This window comes from Dasypus novemcinctus, chromosome 27, assembly GCF_030445035.2.
Source record: "Dasypus novemcinctus isolate mDasNov1 chromosome 27, mDasNov1.1.hap2, whole genome shotgun sequence".
Classification (NCBI taxonomy): Eukaryota; Metazoa; Chordata; class Mammalia; order Cingulata; family Dasypodidae; genus Dasypus; species Dasypus novemcinctus.
Genome location: NC_080699.1, coordinates 26,921,452 through 26,946,372, shown reverse-complemented (window position 1 = coordinate 26,946,372; position 24,921 = coordinate 26,921,452). Strand labels below are relative to the sequence as shown.

The 24,921-nt window shown below is 46.2% G+C and overlaps 1 protein-coding gene and 1 pseudogene across 2 annotated transcripts in view; one reads left to right on the top strand and one right to left on the bottom strand.

Annotated features, from left to right (window-relative positions):
* The window catches only part of GRIK4 (glutamate ionotropic receptor kainate type subunit 4), a 453,432-nt gene that overhangs the window by 103,471 nt on the left and 325,040 nt on the right, over positions 1-24,921 (bottom strand). For both annotated transcript variants that reach the window (XM_058289034.1, XM_058289035.2), the window contains 3 exons: positions 24,685-24,846; positions 8,134-8,286; positions 7,149-7,253 (listed from right to left, as the gene is read on the bottom strand). In XM_058289034.1, coding sequence (XP_058145017.1) covers positions 7,149-7,253; positions 8,134-8,286; positions 24,685-24,846 — 420 coding nt within the window. The remainder of the gene's footprint in view (positions 1-7,148; positions 7,254-8,133; positions 8,287-24,684; positions 24,847-24,921) is intronic.
* LOC105746219 (RNA-binding protein FUS pseudogene) lies at positions 10,509-11,997 on the top strand (annotated as a pseudogene).

Sequence of the window (24,921 nt, the reverse complement as noted above, 5' to 3'; positions counted from 1 at the left end):
CCCTACCAAAAAATGGGCAAAAGGGAGTGGATGAGGCTCAAGCGTTGAGCACCTTCTTTCACATGGGAGGTCCTAGGTTTGGTTTCCAGGGCCTCCTAAAAACAAAAACAAACAAACAAACAAAAATGGTCAAAAGACTTGAATAGACATTTTTCCAAATAGGAAATACAATTGGCTGAAAATCACATGAAAAGATGCTCAACATCACTAGCTATTAGGGACATGCAAATCACAACCTCCTAGAATGGCCACTATTAAAAAAAAACCGCAGGAAGCTGCAAATTTGGAGAGGGTGCAGAGAACTAGGAACACTGCTTCACTGCTGGTGGGAATGTAAATAGTGTGGCCGCTGTGGAAGACAGTTTGGCAGTTCCTCAGAAAGCTATGTATAGAATTACCGGGTGACCTTAAAATGCTGCTACTAGGTATCTACTCAAAAGAACTGAAAAGCCGGGGCATGAACAGACATTTTGCACACCAACTTTCACAGTGGCATTATTCACAATTGCCAAAAGATGGATAAACAAAATGTGGTAGATACATAAAATGGAATATTATTCAGCTGTAAAAGGGAATGAAGTTCTGATTCACGCAACAACATGGATGTACCTTGAGGACATTATGTTAAGTGAAATAAGCCAGACACAAGAGGACAAATAGAGTATGATCTCACTGATATGAATCAATTCTAGTAATTAAACTCATAGATATAGAATTTAGAATATAGGTTCCCAGGAGATAGAGTAAGGGTAGAGAATGGGGAGCTGATGCTTAATTTGTACACAGTTTCTACGTAGCTTGATTGTAAATGTATACTTACCTTACAGTGAGTATAATTAACAGTGCTGACTTGTATGTGAATGTGGTTGAAAGGGGAAATTTAGGTTCATGTATGTTAATAGAAGGAAAACTAGAAAATAAAAAATGGGACTGTATAACACAGTGAATGTGTTATGGACAATGATTGTGGTAAATAGTAAAAATAAAAGAATGTTCTTTCATGAATATAACAAATGTACTTCTCTACTACAAGGTGTTATAAAAGAGTGGTATATGGGAAAAAATACACCTAATGGAAGCTACGGACAGTAATGTTTTAATATTTTTTCATCAATTGTAACAAAGGTACCACACCAATGCTAACTGTCAACAATGGGGGATGGGGGAAGGGATATGGGGTCTTTCTTTTTGGAGAAATGAAAGTGATCTAAAATTGACTCTAGTATGGGGAACAGATGTGGCTCAAGCAGTTGAGCACCTGTTTCCCACATGGGGGGTCCTGGGTTTGGTCCCCAGTGACTCGTAAAAACAAACAGCAAGTAAACAGAAAAAGAACCCAAAATGACTCAGGGGGTGGATATGGCTCAAGTGGTTGAGCTCCTGCCTACCACGTGGGAGATCCGTGGTTCGATTCCCAATGCCTGCTAAAGAAGACAGCGAGCTGGTGTGATGAGCAGGCATGGTAAGTTGACTCAAGAAGATGATGCAACAAGAGACACAAGAAGAAAAACATAATGAGAAACACAACAAAGCAGGGAGCAGAAGTTCCCAGTGCCTCCTAAAGAAGATGAGCAAGAAAGTGGCATGACAGGCAGGCGTGGCAAGCTGATGCAACAAGAGACACAAGAAGAAAAACATAATGAGAGACACAACAAAGCAGGGAACAGGGGTGTCTCAAGCAATTAGGTGCCTCCCTTCCACATCAGAGTTCCTGGGTTCAGTTCCTGGTGACAAACAGACACAGCAAGTGCAAAACAATGAGGGAGGGGAGAAAAAAATAAAATAAAACAACAACAAACGACTCAGGGGAGCCAATATGACTCAGTGGTTGAGCACTAGCTTCCCACATACAAGGTCTGGGGTTCATTTCCCGGCCCCAGAACCATTTAAAAAAAATTGTGATGATGAATGCCCATCTCTGATTATATTGACAGCCACTGATTATAACTTTGGAAGGATTGTATGGAGTGTGAATATATCTCAAGAAAACTGCTTATGAAAAGAAATTACTCTGTGTATTTAGGAGGGGAGAGGCAAATAAAGTAATTATTGACCCCAAAGCCCAGAGTTCAGAGTGAATAAAAAATTGGAAAACTAATTTCAGTAAGAAAGCTAATGTGGTGAACAGAAATTTTGTGTTCAGATTGAAGAAAGTAATCGTCCCACAGACCTCTCAGCTCTGCTATTCAGGCCCCTGCCCTCTCCCATGTGATTCTCACTTGGGGTCTACTGGTTTTTTTAATAGGCATCTAGAAACAAAAAAGCATTCATGATGAGTGAATTGGCAGCCACATCACATTGGAAACAGCTATGGGCCCCTGCTTGGAGAAGGAAATAGTAAGAAGAGTCTAACGTGTGCACTGTACGGTCACTGTTGTCTGCCATTTTTGCCTTGTCCAAAAGACTGTGGGCTCTTAAAGGGACTATGACTTACCTACCTCTGCATTGCCAGCCCTTGACCTGGAGCAGGTGTCCAAAAATTCATGCTAAATTCAGGAATGAATGAATGAATTTATAAATGATGTGAAATGACACTATTTTCCAATATTTGCAGAGTTAGTAAGAAAGGGGAGGCAGGTTTATCATGGATTTTTCCATAGGGCAGATTTAGGCAGCGGGTTTTGACCCAATATTTGGAAGAATTTGGAATGTGTTCCCTTGGGAGGTGGTGAATTCCCTAGCCCAGGACATGCTTAGGGAGCGCTTGGATGGCTGTCTCTCTTAGGGACACGGTGGAGAATACTCTCGCTTTGGGTTGATGATTAGACTAGAGGCTCTTCCAACATGTTCTAGGGCCATGCTGCATAGTGGAAAGAACATGGACTTTGAAGACTGCTAGAACCGAACTCAATTCTTAACAATCCTTTGGCTTCTGCCAGGTCAAGTGTTGTGGGGTTGCCATCTTCGCTGCTCAGAGGAAGAAAACCAAGGTCCTCCCACCATGGCATACGGTGAGCCAAATCAAACCCAGGGCCTCAGCCCTTCTTCTCCCGACGGCTTAATTAGAGCCTGTTAAGCTATTTCCGATGCTCAGATGAAAGGTGTGCTCGTCCTATTACTGCCCTAACGAAGTCACAGGGGGCTGCTCAGAATCTCTGATCTTTAGACCAAGTTAAATGAAGGAAATTAAGAGCCCTCTAATGCTGAGCTTTTTTCCCTTGCCTTTTCTAGTGGGATTTCTAATGTCCAAGTATGGAAAGGGGAACTATACTATTCCAGTGCTACCCAAGGCATCTTCTGGGGGATGAGAAGGGAGAAAAGGGGATGGAAAAGGAAGATCTAATATTAGGACTACCTGAACGAATGAGCTAGAAAACCTGAAAGCAATACTGTTGACTTCTCCGCTCATAAATAAATAATCAAGAGATGGCCCAGATTCCAAAGTGTCACTTACAGGGCACCATAGGAAGCAGTTTTCCCTAAACAGGCTCCACTGGGAAATGCCAGAGTCCCAAGAAGGAAAACCCTCTCCAAACAGAGTCAAAATAGTAATTTTTTTAGTGGTAAAAAATAGCCCTGAATTCTGAAAGACTACTTTACAAACGGTAATAATCCCTTAATCAGCCACTGGCAGGGAATGTGGCATTTGGTTCAGACGTTTTACCAATTACAACACACTGGGTCTCTGCATGGTGCTTTCTAAATAATCAAACCCAGCTCTTAATAGTCACTTCCCCAGACAGGAAGGGAAAGAACAAAACCAAATCAAAACGCGTAGACACCATTACCGAAGAAGGCCCAACCCAGAAGGTCATTCGAAACCAGGAGCCGGCCTGATCTGCAGCAGGTGGCAGCAAAGCAACAGGCCTGGGTGAAGTTTTTTGATTTGGGGCTTAGGGTTTTCCAGGGAAGGGAGGAAAAGACAACAGTGGGAGACCTAAGGGCATGAGTTAGACAACCCTGAGTGTGGACACAGCTCTGTCTAAAGTCCTGGCTAATAGTGAGACTTGGGCCAACTTTTACACCCTCCCTGAGCTTCAGTTTCACCAGGTGTGAGATGGGAATTTGTCTGCCTTGCAGGACTGTCCTCAAGATGGAAGTGATTTGTGCAGTGCCCATGTGGTGTCTAGTCTGTGGCAGGTACTCAAGAGATGCTATTTCTTTGCTTCTTGTCATGGTCCCCTCCCCTGCCAGCATCACCTTGGACAGAATTGGGAGAATATTAGAACAGACTTTGACATTCCTCCCCCCTGGAAGAGAAGCCCAATTAATTATCGCTTCCCAAACTATTTCTTCATCCTGTAATAAGCAGGGGAAGGACACCTGTCAAGAGGCGAAGATTGGGCTGGTGATTGGAATGGGACCTGGGGACCAGGGCCGTGAAGCTACATCTGTGCCCATGATAAATTTTGCAGTTTTCACTTGGTATTCACGGACCCTGAACCAGACAAGAAAGCAGCGGACTGAACCCAGATTTGTTGAGGACATACAGGCAATAAAGGGGATTGTTACAATCCGCTTTATAAGTCCAATCAGGAGTGTGAGTCCCTGAAGGTCAAATGCACCAGCACTTCTGGTCACTTCTGTAGCAGATTCCATTCAACATTAGCTCAAAAAGATGGGGGGAAGTCAAGAAGAAATTCTGTGCATACAGGCTGCAGTTCACTGACCGTCTTCTAGGGCAGGTTTTCTCAAAGGGGGGTTGTTGGACCACCTGTGTTACCAACTATTTGGGTACTGGCTAAAAATATGCTGATTTACTGAATCAGAATTTACAGCTGTGGGGCCTGGGAATCTACATTTAAAACAAGAGCCACTGGCCATTCTTGTGTAGACTTACACATGAGAAGCTCTGCCCTAGGGCAAAAACATTGGCTGCTGATGAAGGAGCAGCCCGCTCCAGCTCTTCAGGAAGCCCCAGAGCAGACTCCCTTGTGGGGGTGGGGGCCGAGGCCAGAGGACCCCGAGTCAGCCTGAGTGGCGGCTGCTGGAGAAGCAGAGTAAGGGTGAAGAGGTCCTTTGGGCCTAAAGGGTCCAAGTGAAGGGCAGGATCAGGCCCACTGGCCAACTCAGCCACCGCAGGTGCTGCTTGAAGGAAGGGGTACTGGGAATGGGCTCTTTCTGGGGAGCACTCAGAGAGAGAGAGGGCTGAAGTTCTCTGGAAGGGGCCTGGGGCTCGCATGAGACCTGGGTTCTCTTAATTATTATCCTTCACACACTTTCTCTTTCCTTACCCTGTTTTATTTTCCTTCACAGCCCTTATAGCTACTGCCGTTATGTTATCGAGGCATTTCTTTGCCTGGGGCCTGCCCCCTACCAGAATACATTGCCACGAAAGCTGGCATTGACTATATTTCTTAACCTGTGGCTCCCCGCTGCCTGGAAGAGAGCCTGGCACACAGTCACCACTCAACGACCGTTTCGTGGAAGGATGAATGGCTGTCCTTCAACTCACATCCACCAAGCGTGTTGGAGCTGTGGGCAAGCCTGCCTGGCAAGGCCCTAAAGCCTGGCAGCTCCACTTGCTCAGGGAACGCGGAGTCGGAGGGCACGGTTTGAGTTTAATAAGCCCAGCTTGCTCTTTAGTTGTCGCCAGACGGGGAGCTCTCGTTGTGCAGGACCTGGCCCTTTCCCAGCGTGGTTTCCCCCAGGCTCAGCACATACACATAGCATGTGCTCAGTCTATGAACTGTTTGTCAGACTCCGTCCTATAGTCTCTGGCTGCCTACCTAACACCTTTTGGGACTCTTTCCTTTTACCTTGCTGTCTTCCAAGAAGGGTGGCCCTGTCTAACAGCGCAACATAATCACTGTCTTCCTAGAAAGAATGCCACTGGTCCTGCACCTGACCAGGTGGTCATCCTGGGGACCAAGGGGCAGGAGGCAGGCGTGGTGGGGCCTCCGCCACACTGCACAGGGTTACTGGAGTCTCCTTGGGTGTCTGATGGAGGCATTGGTTCCTGGGCCTCACCGTTGGCCAACTACTCAGACTCTTCTGGGGTGGAGCCTAAAAATCTTCATATTTCACAGATTACCAAGGTGACTCTGATGCATAAATTTTCTTAATGGCTAAGCACTTGGGCTTTAGAGTTTGACATATTTGGGTTCAAGACACAGCTCTGTCATTATTAATTGTTCCAGTTAATTTCCCTGAGCCTGTTTCCTCATTTGTAAAATGGAAATGAACAAAAAGTACCTATGCAGTAGGGTTAAATGAGTAAATACATGTCATGCACTTAACCCACGGTATACGGCCCATGGTACGTACTTAAATGAAAGCTGCTACAATGACGATGATCATGAAGATGATGATGATGACTCTTAAGAATGTCCTGGAAAGTAGATTCTACAGCTCCTTCAGTAATATGCTCCCTTGTTCAGCCACCCTAATAGTCAGGAAACTCTTCAATATGACTGCTTTCTGCTGCAATTTGTGCCTCGTTTCCTACTTTTTAGTCTCTTCTGAGGTTGGAGAAGGGCTAGATTAAGAATAGGGAGCTGATTATTTGGGTGATCGGGAGGGTGGACAGACCTTCAGAGAAATGATTGGGCTGACTGTCAGAATCCTCGTAGCCTCCAATGTAAGAGAATCAGAGAAAAGGAGAAAAAGAAGGTTAATGGAGGAGAATGAGAAAGGGAGTAAGATGCTGAAAGGAGCTCTGAAGGACAAAGCCTCCCGAGATGACAGGGCGTAGACAGGCTGCAGACAATAGGGGAGGGTGTGATGGGCGTGGAGTGGGGGGGCGGGGGGGAACTGTGCATCGATCAGAGCAGAGCTGACCCAGAAGAAGAGGCAGCCCATCCCAATGCTGGAGGAATCCTTCAGCCCATAGGGATCAAATCTGTGCCTTACCAGTAGGCTCCATGGAGTCCAACACCAGTTCGGGAGTCAGGGCAAGATTCAGGGTAGAATAATGCAAAATTGTGGAGAAGGCCTGGGAATGCCTTGCTTACACGGCAGCCCTCTCCACCGTCTCCTCCACAAAGCATAGGTCTCTCCTTTGCTGTCCTGCTGGGCAGGCAGTTCCCTGACCCATACTGGCTGATCCTGGAAGCAGTCAAAGGAGGCTGGTGCAGGCCAGAAGCCTTGCACAGGATGCTCTGGGGACCAGCAGAGGCCAGGGGGTCATCCTGAGCACCAAGGAGCCGAACAGTGGGCTGGGGACAGAGGAAGGAACAAAGAGGAGGGATCTGTCATCTGGGCCTTACCTGCCGAAAGCCATTCCTCGTGAACTGTAAGATTTTCAGGGCGTAGTTGGACCTCTGGCCTTTGCTGTTGAATTCAATGTGGCCGGTGAGACCTTCCAATTCTACCTGTCCAAGAGAGAGTGAGTTACAGCACCAAACAGGGTCCACTTCCACTTGGCCCCAAGCAGGCCTCCCACACGTGCTATTTAAGCTCAAGAGAGGGGAAGCCATGGAGAGCCACTCTCCTGCCCACCTCCCAGCCACAGCACCTGGAGGCCACAAACAGGATGTCCCTGGAGCCAGCACAGAGTTGGCCGGGGCTGGAGGAGGAGGATGCCCATGCACCCAGCGACCCCACACCTGCTCTATAAACCAGCACAATGTCACGATTGAGCTTGAGCTCCGATTCCCCTGGGCCCGTGCTCTAGGCCCTTGGCTACCAAAAGCATTTCTCCTCTTTGGGCAGCTGCCCACCCACCCCTAGGTCTGCAAGAAGTCAGGATGACCCCACACCTAACTATAAATATGAAACAGACTCTGGACCATGCTTCTCAGACAGGAGATGTCTTCTCTGTGGGTTACGGATGCAGGCCCATTGCACCAGAGCAGGCATCACGTGGGAGGAGAACACTGGGAAAAGCCCACCGTGCGGGAAGCTCTGAGCCTGCAAGCTCTGTGTGGGGTCAGTCTCCAGTGTCCCTGCCTTTCCCAAGCTGTCCTATGCTGAGCTGTGTGGAACCACCTCTGAACAGAAGAGTCAGATGCTGAGCCTAGAATTTAGGGGCCTCCTAACAGTCTAAGATCCCAGGGCCATCGCCTGGTGAACAAACTTGCCGGTTATTCACAGTGGTTTTTAGGCGTCAGGGAACATATGTGGCCCACGCTCCACTGAACTGGGGTCCCCACAGACAGCTGTTTTATCTGGGGCTATGATACGCCGCGGTCCTTGGACCGCCAGCCCCCCCTCACTCGCGAGCATGGCCCCGTGCGCCCTGGTCACCCTCACCATGCGCAGGTAGTTCATGAGGCTGGTCCCGTGCTGCCAGATCTGGGCCGAGCCGCAGGACAGGGGCTTCACGCCGATCTCCTGGCTCCGGTTCAGCTCCTGCACTGCAGTCACCACCGCGTAGACGGCGTCGAACAGCAGCGCCGAGGAGAGCTGGGGGAGGCGGCCATGTGGACGGATGGGGGAGAGGAGCAGAGAGTAAGAGTTGGGGGTGAAGGAAGGGGAGGGGAGAAGGGAAGAGGAATAACGTTAGAGAGGAGTCGGCGGAAAAGAGAAGCAAAGCAAAAGGAAGCGGAAATAAGGGCATCTCTGTGTGTCCTTGGTCTACCCCTTGTTATTGGATTGGCTGCTTGGCGTGGGCTAATAGTCACTTCCTCCCAGAAGACACCTGAGGTACCGCTTCTTCCTAGATGTACCTAACACTGCAGTCTGCTTTGCACTTCTCAGTTTGATGAGTATAAATGGAGCACATAGGAAGTGCAAAGCCTGAAGATGAGTGAGACACTATTCTTGTGATAGATTATAGTGGGATGGGGTAGGGGGATGCAGGGACATGGGACACACATAAGGGTAAGGTGAGTGAGATGGACCCATCCAGCTCTGTGGGGTTCCAAAGAGGAAGCTATCTTACCTGGTTGGGTGATCAAGGATGCAGCATAGAAACCAAGCATTGAGGGGCTTTGGTAGATAAGTTAGTGGGTACAGGAGTGGAGAGCAGCTGGGGAAGGGAGCAGGGCATTCCAGAGTGGGTAAAATGCATAAGTAACAATGAACAGGTGGGAAAGCGCAGGGCACAGTTAGAGGCTAGTGAGGGCAGGGAGCGAGGGAATCAGAAATGCAGCCAGGGGTCTGGCTGCTGAGGGCCTTACAGCCAGGGGGAATAGGTCATTGCAGCTGCTCATCTATATTTTCATATCCCTATTAAATTGAAAGTTCCCAAGTGCAGAGAACACACGGGGTCTTCACCTCAATATCCTTCATCTGTCTAACACAGGGCTCGGCAGGTCATCAGGTTTGTTTTGCCTTGGTTTTTGTTTTTGTTAGATACTGACACATAAGGAAATCTCTGTGCTATCACTAGCTGGATAAAAATTTAAGGAACAGAGAGCTCAAAGACTAAGTCCCAGGTTTAAGACTTTAAAATATTAAAATATACAGTGTTCAACAGAAGAATACAAGACAAAAAGCAACAACAAAAACATAACAAAACAGGGAAAAGATGGTCCATCCAAGGAACAAAATAAAAGTCCAGAAACCATCAATGAAAACCAAACATTGGACTCTTAAAAAATGATCCTTAATATGGTCAAGGAGATTTTTTAAAAAAACCAAAAAGCCCAGAGAAAGAACTAAAGGATTTTAGGAAGGGATAGATGAACAATATAAGAATCTCCATAAAGAGACAGAAATTTAAAAAAGGAAACAAACAGAAATAATGGAGTTGAAGATCACAATAACTGAAAAGAAAAATTCCTGAGAGGGTTTCAACAGCAGAATAGAGCCAGAAGAAGAAAGAATCAGTGAACTTGATACAAGACAACTGATATGGGCTGAGGAGCAGAAAGAAAAAAAGAATGAAAAACATTGAACAGAGGCTAACAGACATATGGGACACCATAAAGCATTCTAACATATACATTATGCAAGTTCTAGAAGAAGAAAGAGAGAAAGGGGCAGAAGGAATATTCAAAGAAATGATGACAGAAAACTTCCCAAGTTTACCTAAAGACATGAAAATTCACATTCAAGAATCCCAATGAACCCAAACAGGAAAAACTCAAAGGGAACCCTGCTCAGAAATACAGCAGTCAAATTGTTGAATGCCAAGGATAAGAGACATTTGAAAGCTGCAGGAGAAAAGCAATATGTTAAGTATAAGGGAGTCCCAATAAGATTAGGTGCTGATTTCTCATCAGAAACCATGGAAGCAAGAAGTCAGTAAGATGAAATATTTAAAGTGCTAAAAGAAAATAATTGCTAACCCAAAATTCTTTATCCAGCAACACTGTCTTCCAAAAATGAGGAAGAGATTAAGACATTCCCAGACAAACAAAGCTGAGGGAGTTTGTCACCGCTAGACCTACCCTACAAGAGATGCTAAAGGGAATTTTTCAGACTGAGAGGAAAGGACATTAGACAGTGGTTTGAAGTGGCATACAGAAATAGAGATGTTTGATAAAGGTTAACTGTGTGGTAATTATAATTGTCAGTGCTAATATAATGTACTTTTGGGTATGTAATCACAATTTTTACTCCTTACAAGTTCTAAAATGTAAATGCATAAAAAATAATGATAAATCATGAGTCCTCAAGGCGTCAGTGCTCTGTAGTGTTGGAATCTTCTTGCTTGTCTGCCTGTGCATGCATATGTGGACATGACCTCAAATGACTATATCCACAAGCAACCCAAAGCTATGGGGCTTATCCCACCAAGCCTGGGCAGGGCTACTCCCAGCAGAGCAGTCAGCCCTATGGATAGCAGAGTCACAGTGGTTACAGCCTGTCGGCGGACACTTTGAGGTATGGTCAGAGCAGCTATGGCTCTTCTTATGGGTGGCTATGGCACCCTGTCAGTTTCCCAGGGATATTACTCAACTGGTGGCTATGGTAGTGACCAGAGTTCCCGAACATTTTACAGGCATCAGTCCTCCTACCCTGGCTATGGCCAGCAGCCAGCTCCCAGCAATATCTCCCAGCAGTACCTTGGGAAGAGATAGTGGCAGTTCTCAGAGTGGCGGTTATGGACAGCCCCAGAGTGGAGATTATGGGCAAGCTATGGTGGACAACGGCAAAGCTGTGGACAGCAGCAAAGCTCCTAGAATCCTCCTCAGGGGCTATGGACAGCAGAATCAGTACAATAGTAGCAGTGGGGGCAGCAGAGTGGACAGTGGAGGTAACTAGGGACAAGATCAGTCATCCATGAGTGGTGGTGGTGGTGGTTATGGCAATCAGGGCCAGAGTGGTGTTGGCAGCTACAAGGGAGGTCAGCAGGGCTGTGGAGACCAGAGCTGGGGCCACAGTGGTGGTTACAATTCTAGCAGTGTTGGCTATGAACCCAGAGGTCATGGAGGTGGCCATGGAGGCAGAGGTGGAAATGACCAGGGTGGCTTCAATAAATTTGGTGGCCCTTGGGACCAAGGATCATGGCATGACTCCGAACAGTATAATTCAAACAACACTACCATCTTTGTGCAAGCTTTGAGTGAAAATGTTACAATTGAGTCTGTGGCTAATTATTTCAAGCAGATTGGTATTATTAACACAAATAAGAAAATGGGCAGCTCATGATTAATCTATACACAGACAGAGAAACAGGCAAACTGAAGGGAGCAGCAACAGTCTCATTTGATGACCCACCTTCTGCTAAAGCCAACATTGACTGGTTTGATGGTAAAGAATTCTCTGGGAATCCTATCAAGGTCTCCTTTGCTACTCAGTGAGCAGACTTAACTTGGGATGGTGGCAACAGTTGTGGAGGCTGAGGGGGGGAGGACCCATAGGCTGTGGAGGCTACGGAGGTGGTGGCAATTGGTGGCCATGGCCAGGGAGGATTCTCCAGTGGAGGCGGTAGCTGTGGAAGACAGCAAAGAGCTGGGGACTGGAAGTGTCCTGTTTTGGCACTTCTCATGGAGGAATGAGTGCAACCAATGTAAGGCCCCTAAGCCTGAAGCCCCATGGGGGTAACTATGGAGATGATCATCATGGTGGCAGAGGAGACCATGACTGGGCAGATACCGAGGCCATGGTGGGGACCGTGGAGGCTTCCAAGGGGGCTGGGGTGGTGGAGGTAGAGATGGCTTTGGCCCTGGCGAGATGGATTCTAGGGGTGAGCACAGACATGATTGCAGGAAGAGGCTGTATTAGCCGGGCTCCAGAGGCTCTGGAACAGCTTTTCTTCCTGTACCCAGCATTACCCTCACTATTTTGCAACCTTCTAACTCCTGATCACACATGGTTTTTTTTTTGTGTAGGCCTGTGTAATTGTAACCATACCTCTGCTTCCCATGAAAAACCATCATTTTAGTTAAAAAAAAAAAGGTGAAAGTGTGGTTTTGGATATACAATGTATAATGATATAATTGGAAAGAATTACAAAAAGAAGGTGAATGTAAGGTGGGTAAAGGGACAGTATATGTGTATACTATTAAAATTAAGTTGGTATCAAATCAAATATGATTGTTACATATTTAGGATGTTAAATTTAAGCCCCATGGCAACCACAAAGAAAGTATCTGAAAAATGTATACAGAAAGAAATAAGAAGGGACTCAAAATGGTACACTATAAAAAATAAAATAATATGTAAGTAGACATTAATGGAAGAATTGAGGGACAAAAAGATATGATTTACAAAGACCAAACAGAAAAATGGCAGAAGAAATCTGTGCATTATCAGTACTTATCTTAAGTGCAAATGGATTAAACTTTCCAGTCAAAAGGCAGAGATCGGCAGAATGGGTATAAAAGCATGACCCAACTATATACAATTTATAAGAGACTCACCTTAAATTTCAAAGACGCAAGTAGGGTGAAAGTGAAAGGATGGAAAAAAAATACCATGCATATAGTGACCAAAAAAAAGAGGAATACCCATACTAATATCAGATAAAATAGACTAAGTCAACAACTCTTATGAGGGACAAAGACAGTAACAATCTACTGATAAAAGGATCAATTCAACAAGAAGACATAGCAATCACAAATATGCAACTAACAGCAGAGCCCAAAATATATATGAGGCATATACTGACAGATATGAAGGGAGAAATATAGGGTTCTACCTTAATTGTAGGACACTTCAGTACATCACTTTCAATAATTGACAGAACATCTAGACAGAAGATCAGTAAGGAAATAGAAAACTTGATTGATACTCTAAACCAACTAGACCTAAGGACATATATAGGATACTTCACCCAACAGCAGCAGAATTCACATTCTTCACTAGTGCACATGGTTCATTCTATAGGACAGACCATGCATTACACACAAAAAAATTTCAATATTAAAAAATATTGAAATCATACAAAGTATCTTCTCTGACCACAGTGGAATGGAACTAGACATCAACAACATGTGGAGAACTGGAAAATTTGCAAATATGTGGAAATTAACTAACACACTCAAACAACCAATAGGTCAGAGAAGAGATTATAAGTGAAAATGGGAAATCTCTTAAAGTGAATGAAAATGAAAACACAACACACCAAATATTGTGGGATGATGCAATAAAGACAGTATTGAGAAGGATAGTTACAGCTCTAAATGCTGACAATAAAATGAAGAAAAATCTAAATCAGAGACCTAACCTCACAAGTGGAGATCCAGAAAATGAAGAGCAAACTAGACCCAAAGTGAGCAGAAGGCAAGAAATAACAAAGATGAAAGCAGAGATAAATGAAATAGAGAATAAAAAAACAATAGAGAAAATCAACAAAACAAAAAGTTGATTCTTTGAAAACAGTCATAAAACTGACAAATTTTTAGCTGGACTGGTAAAGAAAAAATAAGTGGATAAAAATAACTGAAATCAGAATTGGGAAGGGGGACATTACTACTGACCCCACAGAAACAAAAAGTCTATAAAAAGATACTATGAACAAATGTGTGCTAATGAATTAGATAACCTAGATTAAATGGACAAATTCCTAGAAACACATAAGCTACCTACACTGACTCAAGAAGAAATAGAAGATCTGAATAGACCAATAGCCAGAGATTGAGTCATTGTGGCTGTTTGATATTATTTATGAATTCCAAAAAGAGATATTGATTATGTTTGTAAACTGGTCTGTTCTTCTGGGCATGACACCCCTTGATTTTATTAATTTCAAAGGTTTTACATTTACTTGATCATGTTACGATTAGGGCTTTGATTCGACCACATCATTGGGGTGTGCAGGGTTGAGTTCACCCCCTCCACTGGCAATATAAATGGACATTCACTCAAGGAGAACACAGAAGCACCTATGCGAGAAAAGAGAGAAAGCTCCACAGACATGGAAGAGGATCCAGAGGCCCCAGGAAGAGAGATGAGCCATTTGCCTGATAGTATGCAGTGCTGAGAAAGCCCCAGAAAGAGAAAAGAGCCCTATGCCAGCCTACAGCTGAGATTTGGAAGAAGCTGGGACCATGGAGTTTTAAGAGGAAAAAGGAAGGTTGAACCCTCACAGACATTGGCAACCATCTTTGGTGAGAGAGTATCTCTCATGGTACCTTGAGTTGGACTCTTTAGGGCCTTGTAATTGTAAGCTACTGCTCCAAATAATTACCCTTTACAAAAACCAATGGATTTCTGGTACTTTGCGTCAGCACCCCTTGGGCTGATTAATATAGTAGTGATCAAAATTTCCCACAAAGAAAAGTTCAGGAGCAGATAGATCACAAGAAGAATTAACACAAATCCTGCTCAAACTCTTCCAAAAACCTGAAGAGGAGGGAATACTTCATAACGCATTCTATAATACCAACATCACCCTCATATCAACATCAGATAAATATATCACAAGAAAAGAAAATTGGAGACCAATATCCCCTATGAATATAGAAGCAAAAATCCTCAACAAAATATAAGCATTCTAAATCCAACAGCACATCAAAAGAATTATACATGATAATCAGTGAGATTTATCTCAGGTATTTAAGGGAGGTTAAACATAAGAAAATAATTAACATAATACATCATATTAAGAGAATGAAAGAAAAAAACACACGTGATCATCTCAGTTGATGCAGAGAAGGCATTTGACAATATCCCAGCACCCCTTCCTGATAAAAAACACTTAGAAAACTAGGAATAGAAGGAAACTTTCTCAACATGATAGAGGGCATATATGAAAAACCCACAGCTAGTATCATACAAAATGAGGAAAGAATGAAAGCTTCCCCATAAAGATCAGAACAAGACAATGATGCCCACTGTCACCATTGTTATTCAACATTGTACTGGAATTTCTAGTTAGGGTAATTAGGTAAGAAAAAGAAAAGGCATCCAAATTAGAAAAGAAGAAGTAAAACTTTTCCAATTTGCAGATGACATTATCCTATATATAGAAAATCCTGAAAAATCCATACCAAAGTTACTAGACCTAGTAAATGAATTCAGAAAAGTGGTGGGACATATGAAGATGCTCACATCTTTAGCCATAGGGAAATGCAAGTCAAAACTACAATGAGATACCATTTCACACCCACCAGAATGGCTACTATTAAAAAATAGATGGGAGCAAGTACAGCTCAGTGGTTTGAGTGCTTACTTCCCATGTACGAGATCCTAGGTTCAATCCCTGGTGCCTCTTAAAAAAAAAACCTGAAAATTACAAATGTTGGAGAGAATGTGGAGAAATAGAAACATTCATTCATCGATGGTGGGAATGTAAAATGGTGCAGCCACTGTGGAAAACAGTTTGGCAGTTCCTCCAAAATAGAATTACCATATGATCTGGCAATTCCTCTTCTAGGTACACATCCCAAAGATTCAAAAAGCAGGGACTCAAACAGATATTTGCACACCAATGCTCATGGCAGCATTACTCACAATAGCCAAAAGATGGAGGCAACCCAAGTGTCCACCAACCAATGAATGGATAAACCAAATGTGGTATATACAAGCAATGTAATATAATTTGGCCATAAAAAGGAATGAAGTTTTGATACATGTGATAAGACAGATGAATCTTGAAGACATCATGTTGAGTGAAATAAGTCAGACACAAAGAACAAATATTGAATGATCTCACTGATACAAAACAGAATAAGCAAATTCATAGCATAAGAAACTCAAATACGTCTCTAAAAAAGAGTCTGGAGGCTGTCAGAAGGATTGCCCCTGTGCACAGCTGAGCAGAGTCTGGGAGACAGATGGAGTGGATGCAATCCCCAGGTGTTGGTTCCTTTGAGGGCTAAAGAGACCCACGGGTTCTATGGTCATGGCAGACGGGGTTCACTGCCATGTCAGATGGCCCTTCTTTGGAGCTGGTGTTTCTGCGTGATGGAACTGGACTCAGATGGGATCTCTTTCCATAAGACTTTCATCCTACTTTACTGGAATTGTAGTTGGTGTTGGGGTTTAAGATATATTTAGGGAATTTGAATCTCTGGACTGACAATAGGATAGCCAGGCCCTGAGCGTCAACAGACTCCAGCTCCTACAATCTGATTTATTGGACTCACCTCACTCAGCCAAGATGGAGTTGAAGAAGGACAACTACCACACCATGGAGCCTAGAGTGCCTACAACTGAAAGCAGGAGGATTGCATCCAGTATCCATGTGGAATCTGAGCCTCCTCCTGACATAGAGGTGCAACAGACACAACCAATCCAAGGCCCACAGAGAAAAGGTGGCATTGGAATGGGAAAAGTGGACATGGTGGCTGATGGATATGGGGAATGGCAGGAAGAGATGAGATGTGGAGGCGTCTTTGGGACTTGGAGTTGCCCTGGATGGTGCTTCAGGGGGCAATCACCAGACATTGTAAATCCTCCCAGGGCCCACTGGATGGAATGGGGGAGAGTATGGGCCATGATGTGGACCACTGACCATGAGGTGCAGAGATGCCCAGAGATGTACTTACCAAATGCAATGGATGTGTCATGATAATGGGAGTGAGTGTTGCTAGGGGGGGAGTGGTGGGGTGGGGGTGGTGGGGTTGAATGGGACCTCATATAATATATATTTTTTAATGTAATATTTTTACAAAATCAATTAAAAAAAAAAAAGAAACTCAAATACAGGTTCCCACAGACTGGGGTGGTGGTAGGGAATGGGGAGCCAATGCTTTATTGGTATAGTTTCAGTTTGGGGTGATATAAAAGTTTTGGTAATGGATAGTGGTAATGGTAGCACAACATTATGAATGTAATTACACTGAATTATATATTAGAATGTAGTTAAGGGGAAATTTTTAGTTTGTATATATGTTACTAGAATAAAAATGTTAAAAACCATAGGACTGTACAATCCAAACAGTGAACCCTAATATAAACTATGGACTGCAATTAATAGTGTAATTAAAATAATGTTTCTTTAATTATAACAAAGCTACCATACCAATGCAATGTGTAAATAATAGGGAAAGGTGTGTGTGTGTGGGGGGGAGGTATATGGGAACTCTGTATTTTCTGCATTTGGGGGGTAAGTCTACTTCTCTAATAAAAAAGAAATGAAAAGAAAATACCTTTAAAAATTGGCAATTACAAGCAAAACCACACGAAAAAAATTTTCTCTGCCCCAATCCAAGTTCACGTCCATTGCAAAACTGCTTGGCCAGTGTACACTTTCTTCCTCCTTCCCACTCTGCATGCTACTTTCCTTCCTTCTCCTGCTTCTTGTCTTTCTTCTCACATTTATTCAGCCCCTACAACGTGACAGGTATTGTGGACCTCAACACGTCTGCATTCTCCAACCAGGCAGATGCCATTGTACTCCCTCTAGCTCCTCTGAGCCTCCTGCCCTCCCAGCTCCATCACCCATGCTTTGTGCCCCCTGGTCCCGAAGCCACAGCTGTGACCTAAAGGCCAAGCTGGTAAGGGCACCTGAATCCCTTTTCTGGGTCAGTGTAAACCTGTGTGTCCTGCTGAGCCGCAATGAGCTATGCTGACCAGTCAAGCTCCCCTGTGTCCCTCCTGACCTTCATCTTCAGAGCTCTCCATCCCACTGCCCTGCCCTTTTGCTTCTTAGCTCCCTCATTGGATTTGAGGCTCACGTGCATGGGCATCTGATTCTCTTCGGCAAGCCTACAACTCTCCTTGTCCTTGGCACAATATTGTCCTCCAAGCACATGTGGCTCCTTTATTAATGGACCTCTCACTTTTCCTTGCCAAAAGGACACAGGGAAATTATGAAGGTCACCGACTCTCCTTTCCCAGCTTAGGTGCACATCTACCTGAGGGAGAGTTAGTTACCCCTACTGCTGTTGGCGTCTACCACCTTCGGTGTTGCTCTTTAAATGACACTGTAAACTAATTTCTGCCCCACTCTTCTACCTAGCATCCCAGTTAATTTCTTTTTTTTTTTTTTTTTGGTCTTTATTTTTTTAATGTTACATTCAAAAAATATGAGGTCCCCATATACCCCCCAGCCCCCTGGCCCAACTGGCTGTTTGTCCTTATGTTTATCCCCTGGGTTAAGAGCCATTGGTATTTTTTGCTAGAATGTGATAATAGAGATAGGACAGAGGAGCCAGTGGAGTGGCACTGGCTGTACCCATTCTCCCCTTAATCCTAACAGAACCCCCTTTTTTTCGGTCATCCATCCCTCACTCAAGTATCCAGGTGCCTCGGAGGAGCACTGCCAGGTGAGTCTGATCAGTCCAAGGGTAATCCCATCCCCCCAGTTAACATGTGATTCGTGCCTGGGAAATTCACCCCATTCTGACCAACGGGACGTGAACTGAAGACATGAAATGAGGGTAGCTTCCTAGAAAAGTTTCCTCTCTCTTCCTCCTCTGGACATTACTGAGTCTAGATGTGATGCCTGGAACTGCTGCAGCCACGTTGGCTCCAGCCTGAGGAGGACGTTGATGTCAAAGATGAAGAACAGAGATGGGAGGGACCTGGATCCCGAAAGGCATCCCCCTGGCACCTGCCGTTCCTCTTGACTTTCTGGGACACGAGAAAACACATCTTTTGCAGAAGTCAGTTTCTGAGCGTGGAGGCTGAGAGCACCCTTACCGATTCCAAGGGCCCTGGGGACCGCCCGTGTCTTGGGGCCTTACTGCACCGGGTGCCCAGGGAGGCCTGGGTGGCGCCCGGTCTCCCCAGGGCCCCCTCGCTCTTGTGAGGCTGCGCATCTGGTCCCTGGAGAGCCTCCTCGCTGCAGACTTGCCGGCGAAGCTCGAAGCTCCTTGTGTCATTTCTCACATCCTCCCACCAGGCTCCAAGCTCTTTCCTGCCACATGGCTGTTGCTGTTCCCACTCCGTCTGGGACACGGATTTCTTGACTGATGCTCTTATTAGTGAACGATCCGGATGTTGAGAGATCACTGTGCGCCAGTTGGTTGTGTTCTTTGGCATTGCTAACCTCAGGGCCTTCAAGACTCTGCGAGTGTTTCTAGTAATTACCACTCCAGATGCTGGGGTGGAAGCAGGAGAAGGGAAACTCCCGAGGTTCCTGTCTCCTCTCCACCTTCAGAGGGAGTGAGAAGGGTGTCGCTTCCCCCACAGGGTCTCGTCTCCACGCATGCTCTCTGCGGGTCGGCCTGGGGTGACTTGAGCTGAAACCTCCCAAGCCCGGTTCCTTCTTCTCAGGCCGCCCCTCTTTTGCACGCTCCTGCCAATCTTCTCCAGCCTCTCCCGGGAACCTCCAAACCACATCCTTTGCTCCTCCCACTTACCTCCCCCCCCATGCCCATCTCCCCTCACCCAGTTTCACCTCCGATGGTACAGGGGCTTGTCATCTCTTTGCCTCATCAATTTTTCCATCTCATTTCAAAGCTCCATCCTGAAGCATCTTTTTTTCTCTCTCTCTCCTAATTGCTTTCTCCCTCTGCTATTATTTACTAATTTAGCTCTGGAAAGCATTTGGGACTGCAGCTGGGGAAAGGAGTTCTGTTACTAAATAGCACTCGGTATGTATGTCCACCTCTGAGGCCACAGGGAGGGAGTCGTCGCTGCCCGCTGTCCCTCACCCCATCTTCCGCTGTTTTCCGTTCTTTACACTACCCCACTCTGCTTTCGGTGGCACCCCTACCCTGGCTGTACGTGCCACTCGCTCTTGTCTCTGCATATTCTGTCCCCGCCTCTTCTAAATATTAAATCCCCCAAATGGCTCCATCCTCATTTAAAATCCTCTCCTCTTTCTTGGCACCAAAATGTTGCTTGGCAAAGAACCCTCCGTTCTCTTGTTTTTATATTTTCATTTCGTTCTCCATTGTTATTTTCTTTTGAACTGTTTGTAAATTGTTTGGGGAAATGAAAGACTTGGTAGAAATTAAGACGAATCATTTCTGACTCAGGGAGCTGTGGCGGAGTTTCTTCCCCCTCCCCTGAAGTAAAAACAGGGGTATCGTCTACACACACCTGTAAGCCTCTTCTCCCCCACCCTCTCTACCCACCAAGTCACCGGATTGCCAGGATCTTCCTAAATGCCCATCAACTTCTGCTCTGCCCCCCCGACCAATATAATACCAGGAGAGGAATCACTGAAATCTCATGGAATAGTCCTTACAATCTGGATTTTGTTCAAAGGAAATAAACACTTAATTACAAACATCTGTTTTAGCCTAAATTCTAATTACTTAATCTAGCCATCTGTAATTTTAACCATTTTCCACGATTTCCTTTCTTTGCAGCGTGATTAATGGGAGCGGCGTGGGGAGCTCAGGGGTAGGTGTCTCCTTTCGCGACCCTCTTTCTTCTGCTCGCTTTGTCTCAGGCAGGAAGCACAGTCGCGCTTGCTGCCAGCCACCTGGCGGGGCGCCTGCGCCTGCGACCCTGAGCCTCCTTTCCCAGTCAGCTCGGCTCGCCTCGTCCTCTCTGCGCCTTTAGAACTGGGGCCCTTTTCCAGCAAGCTCCACCTTGAATGCTGAAAGCCTGATCGGGAAGGTGAGGAAGAGAGAGAGACACACAGGAGCTGGGAGAATGAGAACAAGGAGAGAGGAAAAGGAGAGTGGGGAGAGGAGCGAAAGGGTGAGGGGTATCAATTACGGGGAACCCCGAGAAACAGGAGAGAAAGGAAGGGGAAGGCGGAGAGAAAAGAATGAGGGGAGCGAAGAGAAGGAAAGGACAGGGAATGGGAGTGAGCTGGAGAAGGGGAGAGGAGAGAGGAGGAAGATAAGAGGGCAAGGAAAGGGTGAGAGAGGGAGAGAGGGGGAGACCGTCTGCACTGAGGAAAGAGGGGCCTGCAGCCTTTTTAGAAAGCTGTATGGGGGAGACAAAAACAGGCTGTACTTCCTGGGACTGTTTCCCCCGCAGCGCGACCACATGAAAGAGCTGGGCTGTTTGTGCTGGGACTTGAGGCAGGAAGAGGCTCTGCCCTTCAAAAGGTGGCTGCTGAAGTGAGGAGCCTTGCGAAAGACTGGCTGCTGTAGTCACGCTGTGAGCTTTCTTTCCACACCTTTGAGGTGAAGAGTGTCTGGAACGCCCTCCCTTTCTCCCCTAAGACCACAGAGACAATGGCTGGGAGGTTTTTCCAGGACTGAGAGGCAGACTGAAACTCCAGCGCAGGCTCTGTTAGAGTACTAACTTCTGGAAGATCCTCAGCTCTAACCGTGCCTAGCCCTTCTGTGCTTCAGTTTCCTCATCTGTCGAAAAGGTGGTGCATGCCCACTCTTACGCCAGGATTCCGGGAGGAGGGGAAAAGAGGTTGGGGTGGGATAGCATCATGGAGAAGGCTACAAACTGCTCAGCACCATGCTGAGGTGAAACCAAATGGAACCAGGACCCCCACTCTCCCAAGCAAGAACGCAAGTTACCATTTCGTTGGCAAGCAAACCACAGGGGCTTGGCCACGATAATGCTGACTCAAGTAGAAGCCTAACGCCGTCACCCAGCCCGGGTTCTCTCCTCTCTGAGACCAGCTCCAGCCTAGGGCTCACATTTATTCTCCTCACACCGTTCCTCTGAGAGAGCTGTCAGTGAGAGCGTGTACACAGCCTGTTTTTACTCTTTCTCCACCCCCAGCATAGAGAGAGCCTCTAGAGAATCCTCCCACTCACCGGCTGCCCCCAGCCCCAAAACATTCCCGGGGAATGTAGGATGCTGAGGCTTGGGAGGTCTGAGACTGATTGGGAAGAAGGAAAATGAAGTCAGGGTTTTATATCCTTTCAACTGCCCTGCGTTGATTCCCTGTAACAGGACACGCCACCTAGGTAGACTGAGCAAGTCTGCACAGGGCAGTTGTCCACCCCTATGGGTAAGTAGTTGCTGCAACCTCCTCTGGGAAGCCTTCTCCAACCTCTCCAGGTGGAACTGAGGGGCTTCTCTTGCTTTCATGGGAGAAGCCATACCTCAAGGAACCATTTCCCTAGAGGCGTTTTGCTCTCTGCACTGTGGGGAGGGCAGGTACTTTGGCTCTTCTTTACTGAGACAGGCTGCATGATGGATCCCATTCTTTCATCCTCAAGTCCTCCGCCAAGTGAACTGCATTTTTTCCCCTCTCAAAGGATGGCAGAGCGTATTTCCTCAGTTTCTGATTTTGAGTTCATCTGGGTGACTTGTTCTGGCCAGCAAAATGGGGCGGAAAGAACAGTTTGCCCATTGTGGGAGCCTAGGTCTATGAAGTCTTGTGCGTTTCTACTTGCTTTGCTGCCCTTATGCCATCACCATGAGAATGTGCCCAGCTAGCCTGCTGGACCAGGTGAAGGATGCAAGATACATGAGACAGAGCTGCCATGTCCAGCCTAGCCTAGATCAGCCAGCTCACACTGGAAGGAAGGAACCCAGCCAGATCAGCAGCTCCACAATCCTGTGAGAGAGCTCAGTCAGATCAGCAGCCTGATGCTCACGGGAGTGAGACCAGCCAGATCGGCAGCCTGATGCTTGCAGGAGTGAGCCCAGTCACATCGGCAGCCCCACACTCATGGGAGTGAACCCAGTCAGACCTGCAGGCCCACAGTCCTGGGATGAACCCAGCTAGATCGGCAGAGCAGCCCAGGTGAGTCAGTCTAGACTAGCTGGTCCCCAGCTGACCTCCAGATGCATTAGCTATATAAATGCTTACTGTTGTGAGACTTTGCGGTTGTTCGTTTTACAGCATTTCTGTAGCAAAAGCTCCGTGATATAATTACTAATGCCTACCCATTTACAGCAGGCTAAATTTATTTAATGAATAATTGTGAATTGAAGACAGAATCATATTGCATATTATCTTTGCAACAGTCCTCTAAGATGGTCAAGCATAATTGTATGGATAAAAAATCTGGAGCCCAGAGGGTTAAATACCTATCTAAGATCACACAACAAGAAGATGGCAAGGCCAGTATTTGAATTCAGGTCTTCTGCCTCCAGAGCCAGTGCTCCTTTCACCACACAGGAGCTACTGACCGAGATGGCCCACAGCCCTGAGAAGAGCGCTGCCCGGCCGTTCCATCGGCTCCATCTGGAGGGATTCCCATAGGTGTCAAGGGCCTCTCATCTCCTCACTCATGGTCAACATGCAGCATTAATGGACGTGATGAAACCCTCAGGGAGAAATTGGACATGTAGAACAAGGGACCTCTCATTTCATTAGGCCAGGTGCCAAATGTGGTAAGGTTCGGGTTGGATGGGAGGAGGCCATTTTTTTTTTCCCTTTCCTAATATTATGCCATGAACCTTTCAATTCCATTAGTATCTCAGTGGAATAATGAAGTGCTGACTGTAAGAAAGGCAGTCTCGACCAGGAGAGCAGGGCTTAGATGCTGCACACCTCACTGCGCTTGAGGTTGTCTGCCACGCGCCCATCCCTAAAGCCATCTAACGGGGGTGAGGGCCTCCTTCCTTCAGGGAGTTTTTTCCAAATCCCTCCTGTAGATTCTTTCCTCTTTCAGACCTAAAGTAGCTGTCTTGGACTTACTCCATAAACCTGGCATGAATCTCAGTTCTCCTGTCCAATTGCCCCAGGCAGAGCATCCTGAGTTTTTCACGATCTCTCACCCCCATAGCTACCTTTTCCTTCCTAAGATTTCCACCAGGCTACACAACCATAATGGCACAGAGTTTTGTAAAAGGCCACTTTATCCACATCCCTGCCTTCAGGCAGGCCTTCTTGGATTACCATTCCAGATAGCAGTTACCTTAAAAGGTTGTTGCTTCATGGGACATTTATATACATATGTATGTATGTATTTATTTATTTGGAGGTACCAGGGACTGAACCCAGGACCTCGTACTTGGGCAGCAGGCACTCAACCACTGAGCTACATCTGTTCCCCAATGAGAGTTAGTTTTTTCATTTATTTGTTTTTAGGAGGTACCAGGGATCAAACCTGGGAACTTGTACATAGGAAGCAGGTGCTCAACCACTTGAACAACATCTGCTCCCCCCTCATGGAACTTTGGGAGGCTAAAATAAAATGCTGTGTATAAAACCGCTAGGATAGCGCCTAGAAAGAGGTGGATGAGCTCCTACTGCAGGGCAATGGTGCAGTGGAACAGGAGGAGCACTGGACCAGGAGTCAGGAGTCTTGATACCTAGTTTCACTCTGCAGAAGGTGTGGTGTTTGCCTTTGAGCAAGACCTGCCCTCCTCATCCCCCAACCTGGGCTTCAGGTCCTTATCTAAACAATGAGGGATTAGATCATCTAGAAGGCCTTTCCGATAGTAAAAGGCTTGGATCCTCAACTCAGGCAATTTCTCGGCAACGGCATCGCTGGGCTCCAGCCACTGGCGGCTTGTAGACATCACTAAGTAGCAAGTCAGTGCCTCCACACAATTCTCCCCTGCCATCTCCTCAATGGAGCTAGCTGTTCCACAGCTCACTACGTCCTGAACTTTTTCCCAGCACTTCTATACATCTGGCAGAAGAAGGTCAGAGCCCAGGAGGATTTATGCCTCCACAGCCAGCCTGCAGATGGATGAGTATGTGGAGGTACAGGGACAGCAGGGGGGAGTTCTTGGGGCGCGGGTACTTACCGCAGGCCCAGTGAAGGGCACGTGGTCACAGTTCTCCTGCCATGACTGGTTGAGGCTCTGGGCAAACTCTTGGAAGAAAGCATGGGATTGGTTGAAAATGGAAAATCCCAGGATGTTGACACGGTCATCCACAAGGCTGTCCATTCTTTGGAGCGAGAACTCCTAGAGAGATCCAACAATTGAGATAGAGATTAGAATTAGGGAGAGGAAGACGTGCAGGCAGGGTTTTGCTGGAGC